Consider the following 9,860-nt stretch of genomic DNA (forward strand, 5'->3'; position numbering starts at 1 on the left):
GAAATACAGACCACTTCGAATTATTTTATTCGATTATGGTAACGTGTCTATCACGTTGAGGTTAGCTACGCCGGGATTCGTTTTAGCAAGTAGATATCCATATAAATGGACCATGTTGGAGCATACGTAATCCTAAAATGTAGCATCGCACTACAGATGGCGTTTACTGTGCCATTTGTGGTATTTTCTAAAACGTACTGTTAAGATAGCAGGTAAAAGTTGATCTGTGTTCTGTCGGAGCTGTCTGCGACGCGCTGATGAGATCTAAAAAGATCGAAATCGCGATCCGCGTCTGTTAGTTTCGACAGAATACAGACTGCTTCGAATTATTTTATTCGACATTAATGTAAAGAGAAGGTACAAATATTTCATTCAAGTTCGGATTTGCTTCCCCAGAAGCATCAGAACCCTCGGCAAAATGTATCGGTTTGTCAAAATGTGACCTTGCTATGTCGAACTTAAAATATTTGTATAGTTTTTTAATATACTGTGGGATATATGAGGCAGAGTAGTAAAGCGAGGACATGAATGCAGTTAATAGAATAAAGAAATGTGTTTGTATAGTGTGCAAATCTTAAATAAGGGGAGTTAACCTGCTTGTGTGCTTTCCAAGGGGCCAAACCGAGCACAGCAGGAGTTAATCTATTAGCAAAACATCTCATTAATAACGTGTAAAGGCGAAGAAAAAATCGATTAATGATTTGTATTGAGTTTTTGATGGAAAACAACGTAAAAGAAAAAGTTAAGAAAAGAAAAGTGAAAGGCCCGGAATTGGTAAGAAAACAAAAAACAACAGACTAGGGAGCTAAATAAAAATACTATACAGAGGAATAAAAGAGAAATTAATAGAATAAGTGAGCCGTTGGAATATTTAAAAAGTAAAGAAGAGAGTGAATTAACGGAGAAAGAAAGGAAAGAAATGGAAGAGCTACAAAACCATGAAGAACTAGTAAGATGGAAGAAATAAAGGAGCAATGTATAATAAAAAAACTGTAAGCAATGGTTTAAAACGAAATGATGAAAGCAGAAATAAAGGAAATGGTACTAGAGAAGCTGGAGACAGAACAGCATATGGAGAAACAAGCAGAGGAACAAAAGAAAAGAATAAAAAAATGGAAATGGAACTGGCAAAGAAAAGAAAAGAAGAGAATAAAAAAACAAAAGAGGGAGTTGGAAAGATTTATAAAAGACAAGATGGGGCAGAAGGTAGAAGTAAAGGAAGAAAGTTAAAAAGGTATATAGGGCAAAAATGGAGAAGTGGGAAAAAAAGCTGTAGGTGATTAAAAACAGTACAAATCTTAGAGGGACGGAGGTTTATTTATTAACGAGGTGTAAATCTGTTACAGATTACCTGATTACAAATGGTAGGGAATGGGAACAAATACTGAATTTTTAAGTTAATGAAATGATAGACTGAGATACCCTTACCTTTAGAAATTGTCCTAAAAGAAAGAAAAGAATGGAGACGTGAAATCGTACATAAGGGACTGTTTGATTGGGGGAAGAGAGCAATAGGGGAGTTTAGGAAGAGAGTAAGGGAAAAGGTTGAAGAAATAGAGGACTGGAAAGATATGATTAAAATGATGATGATGAGAGAGTTAATAGAATAAAGGTGTGAATAATGGTGAAACGAGGGTTTTTTGGAAAAAAGGAGTATGAAGATATATTGAATTAATGGAGAAGGGATCAGTGTGGAGATGAGTAGAGAATAGATAAAAAAAAATAAGGAATCCAGTGTAAAATTAATAAATGACTTAAAGGCTACGAAACGTACGAAGCGGTTTTGGAGAATTATAAATGGATATAGGAAATGTAACAAAGCACAAGTGAGTGGTAAGATTGTAAGAATGGATTTAACACCTGAAAAGGATATTGGAAGGAAGTGAAGAGATGGTTAGAAGTGTTTGGAATACTCGAGGAAAGGAATCAGGAAGAAGAGAAAGGGTTAGGAACAGAGAAAATTATAAAAGGAATAGAGGCGCTCAAACGAAAAAAGCGGTGGGACTACAGGGAATTCCTGGGGAGACATGCAACAGATTTGGTATTGGAAAAATTGTACAAAATTATGGAATAGATATGGAAAGAGAATGTGTTGACGGAAGCATGGAATGGTATTTAAGAGGGGACAAAGGATTGTGTGGAAAATTATAGATGTATTGTAATTATGAATACGGGGTAAAATATACACGAAATGATAAGAAATAGTCTATAGGAGCAAATTATTAGAAAGTAGGTATTAAGCAAGACGCAATTTGGTTTCAGAAAAAGAAGGGGGTGATAGATACGATTTACATGCTAAAAAATATGATACTGATACTGTTGGAGAAAAAAACGAGTATATTTGATGTTTGTAGATTTAGTAAGATATACTAAGATATTTAGAAGGGAATGGAATAAACGTGATAACAAAATTTAGGACAGGGATTGAGTACGGGGAATGCAAATTTTAGAAAAAAGAAGAGGACAAGCAAGTAGAATAAGTGACAGAGAGGTAGAATGTCTGAAACATGTGTTAGGAGGATGTGAGATAGTAGAACTGCCATTAGTTGGTGAATGACGATAGGGGTGGGCTGGGCGAACTGAAAGAAAGTTTAAGAAATAGGGGGTCGTTTTGGACTAATATAATTAAGTTAATAACTTCTGAAATGTACAAATTATTTAGGTTTCGATCAAATTTATATAAAAGTGATTGAACACGTACACGTTACGCGTTACCTCGTAGTTCACGATCTCTCTTCCTTTAGTGTTAACGCTACTGTAGCTAAAGCAGTGATCGTAAAATTTGAAAACATATTTGAGTACTAACGCACGATTCCCACTGCCTCACAGATGTACGTAAAAATGACTCGCCACAGTACGACTTCAACGTCTACGAATAGAGAATAGTACGTATCTCGTATGAAGCTCGTCTCACATGTCCCGTGTTCGTTTCGTCAATGTGTGGACAAACCCTATCATTGCCTCCCTTAATGATGATTCTATAAAACGTAGCATATGTTTTAAAGTATTAGGATTTAGCCACTATAACAGAACATATTGGTCAACTGTATAAAATAATTAAAACGCTAAAAACACAGAGGCAACAATAAATGTAGTAATCTTCTAATAATGCTACTTCATTTAGCACTGGAAATTATTAGAACGTATCCCTTGTGTTAAGCAGAGTCTTACTGTATACTTATTTGTTTATTTATTGTTCACGTATTATTTTTATTATAAAATACAATGTCTTCTTCTGCCACAGAGGTACCTTACTGCATTCATACTGTACATTACAAAAACATTGACTACAACTAGGCTATCAATCATGTACCTGGCTATTTAAGTTAAACCAAGGACGGAGCCCCGATAGTGACTGACGATGCTTTTACGTGGTAGAAATGTAAAAATGAACAAATTAGCGGAACTTTGTCACCTCGCAACTCAAGGCCAAGGTTCATAAGATTGTAAAGTACTCTACCAAGGTAGAGTAAAAGAATTGTGATGCAAGGCTACGAAAAGTCAACGAAAGTCAACATGAAACAACAGTTTATATAAATTCGAGAAAAAGTAAATGTTCTAGAGATTTTTACATTGTGGACATGAAACGTTTGAGAAAATTAAAGGAGACAGGGGTAGATATAGATTCATGAGTTTCATTCTGAAATATTCAATAATCATGATTAAATTCCTTATATGTATATAAGCTAGATAAGCATCACACTACTTATTTATAACCACTAACTATTAACATTAAAACATCCACATGAGCAGAGACAGAGAGAAAAGCTAATCCTAACTAATATTATAAATGCGAATGCCAGTTTGTTTGTTTGCTATCTTTTCACACTTTAACTACTCAACCAAACACATGAAATTTTGTACACACATTTTCGGCGGTACAGAAAAGCACATACGGTACATTTTATCCAGAAAAAAAACCTGTTCCTGAGGGATAGAAAAAAAAATTGTGGTCAATCGATCATCATGAAATTTTGTAGATATATTGTTTGGAGTACAGAAAAGGACCTTTTATCCAGAAAAAAAAATACTGTTTTCGAGGGATATAAAATTAGTTTAATATCATCGATTTCACGCCTACTACTCAATCGATTATCATGAAATTTTGTAAATTAGATTATGTGGTAGTCGCATGATGTTTGACACATATTTAGGACACTAACGCGAGCGAAGCCGAGGGTAAAATCTAGTACTTTATAAAGTAACAAATTACCAAGACCATTCTATCTGTAAAATTTTCATCATATTAATTACAGATGCAAATATTCTCAAACATTATAGTTAACTCCACATATTATATTTTTATTTTAGTTTCAAATAAAAAGGTTATACCTCTTTTTTAGGACTTAATGGAACAGCAGCGATGCCAGTAGCAGGTGCTCTTTCATAATTTTTTGCTGTAGATGTATGAAATTGCTGTGAAATATTTCCAGTCATACAAACATAATCAGATGCATTTATTTCATCCAACTGCTGCTGTGTTAGATTTTTTATTGGCAATTTTGAAGTTGGTATCTGAGGTGATGCTTTGCACAGATGATTTGATAGTTTAGAAGAATAAAATTGCTGATGTCTAGGGTAAGAAGAATATGGAGGTGGAGGTTGACGTGCTGTCTCATTCATAGAAACCTACAATTATTTTAAGCATTTGCAAATTTGGATGACAACAAGTATACATTTCAAGTTTCATTACCTTTGACAATTCATGAACATTTTCATATACAGACAAATTCTCTATTCCTAAATTACTGTTATTTGTTTTATTTCCAGAAGGAACTTGAGGTTGAGCTTTTTGAAATTCCTTGTTACCACTTATTTCATGATAATACGGTGCTGTTTGAGACTTGTTCATATAATAGTCTATATTTTCATAAAGTGGTGTATTAAACGATTGTGAATTTTCAAAATCAGAATTTTTATAAATTGCACTTTTAGGTTTAGCACACTGAACGTACACATCATTTTCTTCCAATGGATTTGTTTCTTCTTTTGAAATAGAATGAACCATATCTTTTTCACAAAATGTATAGTCATTTAAGACATGACTTGGAGAGGATTCAGTAGAAAAAGCTTCTGTCGAATCTAATGAAGCTTGTTTCCTATGAAACGGTTTTATTGGATGTAAATCGGCTTGTAAATCGGATTTGCTTTGGGGAGCCAAATCAGTTCGACTACTCATTGATAAGTTTTGAATTTTAGTTATAAATGATTGATCCATGATAGTCTTTACCTACTTAGCAATATATCAACCATAAATACCAATAATTATAGTAATTTCATATTACAGTTTTACTAACAAATTCTGGTTCATGTTTCTGCATAGTGTAGGGATAAGGGGTGTATCACCTGTTCCTTTACACTGTAACTGTAAGCAACACTGACCGTGTAAGCACTAACTAAACTAACACAAAAGACAACGCAATTACTTTGAATTACTAGTGAAAGAAAGACCAAAATCAATATTACTGAATAAAACGGTATAATAACAACTCCTTTAGCTGCATGGTAGCTGCTTTGTTTTTATGACATACGAATACGACTATACGACATATACATTGACAAGACGTATGATACCTATTGATACCTAACATAGACAAAATATCTATGCTATGCATCATAGACAACCTATGAATAATACTTATAAACCATATGAATACCTCAGCCATGTGAAACTGGCACCCGATACGAATAATCCTCTGATTAAGACTTTACGAATAAATTTTGCATCGTTTGCGGGTTCTAAATATGTAAGTAGAGTAATTGTGCGCCCACTAGTCTTTTTAGACAAAAAGGAAAATTGTTTCAGGTGCAAGAGGTTATTCAATATCGATTTACTAAACAACTACTGAAGATATCATAATTTAATTTTTGCCGAACGATTGCGCGTCATTTGTGCTTGAAGAATTAGCTATCTATGCTTAACTATTTATAGCAGGTGGAATTTATCTTTATATTATTTATTAGTACTAATAACCTATACTTAATTTTTTATTGATACTACTACGCGTGCGCCATTGGTGAGAAAGTGGAAATAAGAATTAAAAACTACTAACATAACTAAAACTAGCAATACTTATCGCAATTTGTGGCAACACAACTGAAGGAAGTGCCCGTAGGGAGGCAGAGGTTATCAGTCACTGTAAAATTGTGAAAATTGTACTTACAATAATATAGCGAAAAATGCCTCAACGTATACAAAATAAAAAAAATGTATATTTAGTATGAAAGTTGGTGATTCTGTGTTAATTTGCAGCTCAAAAATATTTAGTGTTTTTTCGGTTTTCTGTTCTATCGCGGTCAGTTTTACAGCTAGAACAATATTTTTTTTTTAATTAAAAGTTTTTTGATTCCCTACAAGAGAGTATTTTTTAAATTATTGTCACGTATTTAGACACCTTCTCGCACTATTACTACTTTTATTTAGCTTTTTGCTGTCTAATTAACACTTCTATTATTAATTAGATTCACCACTCTGTACAAGAATGATTCAGAATATGCCGTCTAGAAAAAAATGGCTTTCTTTGTCTTAATTCAAAGAGCTAAAAGCGTTAGAAAACATAAAAAATTAATTAAGAAAAACGAAAGATAACGTTGTCTCGACAGGCCTCTTCAATTTTTGGTAAAACTTCCTAATCGCGACTTTTTCGAAAATGCAACTTTTTTTACATTTTTTGACACAAGAGAGTTAAAGATGTATCTCCTATTTCCTTCTTCTACTCTCTATGGTATAACCAGTACCAGTCACATATTAGTTGCAATAACCAGTCAGTTTTATCCGGTCTTGTTCTTATCCCTTATCTATGCCAGTCAGAGTCAGTCAGGAGGCAACTGACTTGCCTGTCGACTGTCGCATTTGTCGTGTGTATGTTTCGTGGTTTTGTGCACTTTACTAAGCTGTATTAAAAACGCAGTCTTTAAAAAGTTATGGATGTAGAAAATTCTGTAAACGAAGACTTTTCTGATTCAGTAAGTAGACGATTTTTGTGACTTATAAACACCATTTCTATATCGAGGCGTTGAAATCTGTAATCACTGAGCGTTTGTAAATGTGTGAAATTTTTCTAAGTCCCAAAATGGCGTCAGAAAATCCTACAAAAACACGTACAATATTATGCCATTTCATTTTAGTTACATGTAATTTTAAAAATTAGCATGACTTTTAATTTGATGTTGTAAGAATATATGATATTTACTGATATATTAATATGAAATTTTATTTCATATTTAGAATAAAAGGAATAAAGAACGTAACCATGTGAATGGAATAAGTAACGGTTATTCAGATAAACATAAAAGTCATAAATCGGACCACAAAGACAAGCATCGGGATAAAGATCGTGATAAATCTAAAAATAAGGATCATAAGAGTACTAATAAGGACAAAGATAGGCATTCCTCTAATTTGAATGACAAACACAGTTCACATAAGTTACCCAGTAAAGAAAAGGAACGAAACAAAAAAAGCGATAGAGAAAAAGAACGTGACAAAGAAAGATACAAGGAAAAGAATAAAGATGATAAAAAATCTAGCTCATCTTCAAAAAATAAAGATCACAAAAGCTCAAAAGATAGGGACAAAGACTATAAATCCAAAGATAAAGAACGAGACCGGGATAAGGAGAAAAATGAAAAGGATAGACATAAGGATAAAGAAAAACATGGTTCATCAAAGGATAAGGACCACCATAAAGATAAAGTTAAAGACAAATACAGGGACAAAGAAAAAGTAAAGGACAAAGAAAAGCATGGCAGTTCAAAAAGTAAAGAAAAAAGGGATAAAGAGAAAAGAACTGAAAGAGTTAATGAAGGTACTTTTTTTATTAATTCGATCTTTCATACATACCTATCTGAGTTAGAATATGTACAGAAAATACTTAATTTGAAATTACCTACATACCCAATTAATTAACATTTCAACTTAATAATCCCAATAATTTTTCTCTATTTGCTTATAAAATAATTCTAATGCCCACAATTTATTTGCATTTAGAAATACTTGCTGCTGCCCTCATGAACTTTTATTAGTTTAGAAACATTGCAAATTCATCTTTCTCTTCTAAGTTTCATTTCTTAAATAACTAAACCATGGAACTTACTGAACAGGGAGCAGGGATGTGAGCATTCCTAATACTGATAATATCTAATAAACTCCACCGAATGTGCTATTATTACTTACAAATATGTTAATAACTTGTCACCACTGAAATTTTGTTTATTTTTTTTCTTTTTCTAATGATTTCTTGTCTTATTTATTTTACATATTTTTCCTTTAAATACTTATTTAGTCCTATATATATATATATATATGTTCCTGTAGTAGATACATAAAATATATTTAAAATTTTGACGGTTATTTCAATTCAGTATGTGTGTATTTATTATTTTATATGTTTAATATAGCTAAATTAATTTTATATTAGTCATTTTAACTATAGTAAATTTAAAAATTGTAGATGATTTACTTCCAAAAGAAGAACTAAAAAATGAATTTAAATATGATTCTGAATCTGCCAAAGAAGAATCTGTAGATGATGATGAACATAAACTTGTAATAAAAGAAGAAGCTGATGATTTTAACAATGATTCAACAGCAAGCAGTTGTGACTATAGTTTGTCACAATTTAAAGATGAACCTCAATTTACTGATGCAGAAGAAGAAGCTGATGATCCACAAAGGGGAGTTAAAAAAGAACAATATGATGACGATGATGATCTGCCACTGGTATAAATGCTTTTATATTTTTGTATTTTTTCAAATATTTTTGAATTGATAAACAATTTTTATTATCAGGTTACAAAAGAAAATGTTAACTGTCAGTTATTTCCCAAAATGTAATTAAAAATGTTCATTTTGGCGTTTTACTTAAATTTTAAGTGCAAATAGATAATCAATATAAGTAAATTTTATTAAAGGAGTTGATTAGTAATGTTCTGAATTTTATAGGCAAATTGTTCAAAAAATTCTATGAAACGGAAAATTGAGTCAGAAGATGATGACGACGATGTGCCTTTGGCCAAAAGAACAAAAATTAAAAAGGAAAAGGATAAGGAGAAAAAAAGAAAAAGGACAGAGGATGATGAAACTGAATATAAACCAATAAAAAAGGAGAAAAAAGATAAAAAAGTAAAGAAGGAGACTCTTGACATATCTCCAAATTTAAAGAAAGGAAGTAAAAAAAAGAAAGAAGAAGAGACTCAGGAAGTTTGGAAATGGTATGCAAATAATTTTATTATTAATAACTTAAAAATTGCAATTATATTACATTACACAGAAAATTTTATGTATGTGATTATTACTCGAGTTCGGATTATCTCCATCATATCATTATCATGAGGTCGTCAGTCATAAGACTGGCTGGACACGCACCTCCACTCTTTCCTATTCTGAGCTAATCTTCGCATTTCCCTAAAACTAGAACAACCTACATCCTTAAATATTTGCGAGCGGTAATAAAAAAAATAGCAAATATACTCATGTAAATATGCTTAAAAAAATCATTAAAATATACAGTAATACATATATATCAAAGCCACAAAGAAAACTTCAACACTTTCGTTTAGTGATATAAAAACAACATTGCTCTAGAAAATACCACAAATGGCGCGGTAAACGCCATCCGTAGTACAATGCTACATTTTAGGATTACGTATGCTCCAACGAGGTCCATTTAAATATATGGATATCTACTTGCTGAAACGAATCCCGGCGTAGCTAACCACTACGTGATAGGCACGTTACCATAATCGAATAAAATAATTCGAAGTGGTCTGTATTCTGTCGAAACTGCCAGACGCGGATCGCGATTTCGATCTTTCTGGATCTCATCAGCGCGTCGCAGACAGCTCCGACAGAACACAGA

At 32.4% G+C, this 9,860-nt stretch overlaps 2 protein-coding genes across 2 annotated transcripts in view; one reads left to right on the forward strand and one right to left on the reverse strand.

Moving 5' to 3' along the window:
• The window catches only part of LOC108735590 (LIM domain-containing protein jub-like), a 9,347-nt gene extending 3,789 nt beyond the window's left edge, over positions 1 to 5,558 (reverse strand). The window contains exons 1-2 of the mRNA XM_025975508.1: positions 4,694 to 5,558; positions 4,333 to 4,629 (exon numbers count right to left, since the gene is read on the reverse strand). Coding sequence (XP_025831293.1) covers positions 4,333 to 4,629; positions 4,694 to 5,218 — 822 coding nt within the window. The 5' untranslated portion in view covers positions 5,219 to 5,558. The remainder of the gene's footprint in view (positions 1 to 4,332; positions 4,630 to 4,693) is intronic.
• Positions 5,559 to 6,754: 1,196 nt separating this feature from the next.
• Positions 6,755 to 9,860, forward strand: part of LOC108735582 (DNA topoisomerase I, mitochondrial) — a 7,845-nt gene continuing 4,739 nt past the window's right edge. The window contains exons 1-4 of the mRNA XM_025975521.1: positions 6,755 to 6,966; positions 7,229 to 7,808; positions 8,454 to 8,722; positions 8,945 to 9,213. Coding sequence (XP_025831306.1) covers positions 6,925 to 6,966; positions 7,229 to 7,808; positions 8,454 to 8,722; positions 8,945 to 9,213 — 1,160 coding nt within the window. The 5' untranslated portion in view covers positions 6,755 to 6,924. The remainder of the gene's footprint in view (positions 6,967 to 7,228; positions 7,809 to 8,453; positions 8,723 to 8,944; positions 9,214 to 9,860) is intronic.

This window comes from Agrilus planipennis, unplaced genomic scaffold, assembly GCF_000699045.2.
Source record: "Agrilus planipennis isolate EAB-ADULT unplaced genomic scaffold, Apla_2.0 scaffold116, whole genome shotgun sequence".
Classification (NCBI taxonomy): domain Eukaryota; kingdom Metazoa; phylum Arthropoda; class Insecta; order Coleoptera; family Buprestidae; genus Agrilus; species Agrilus planipennis.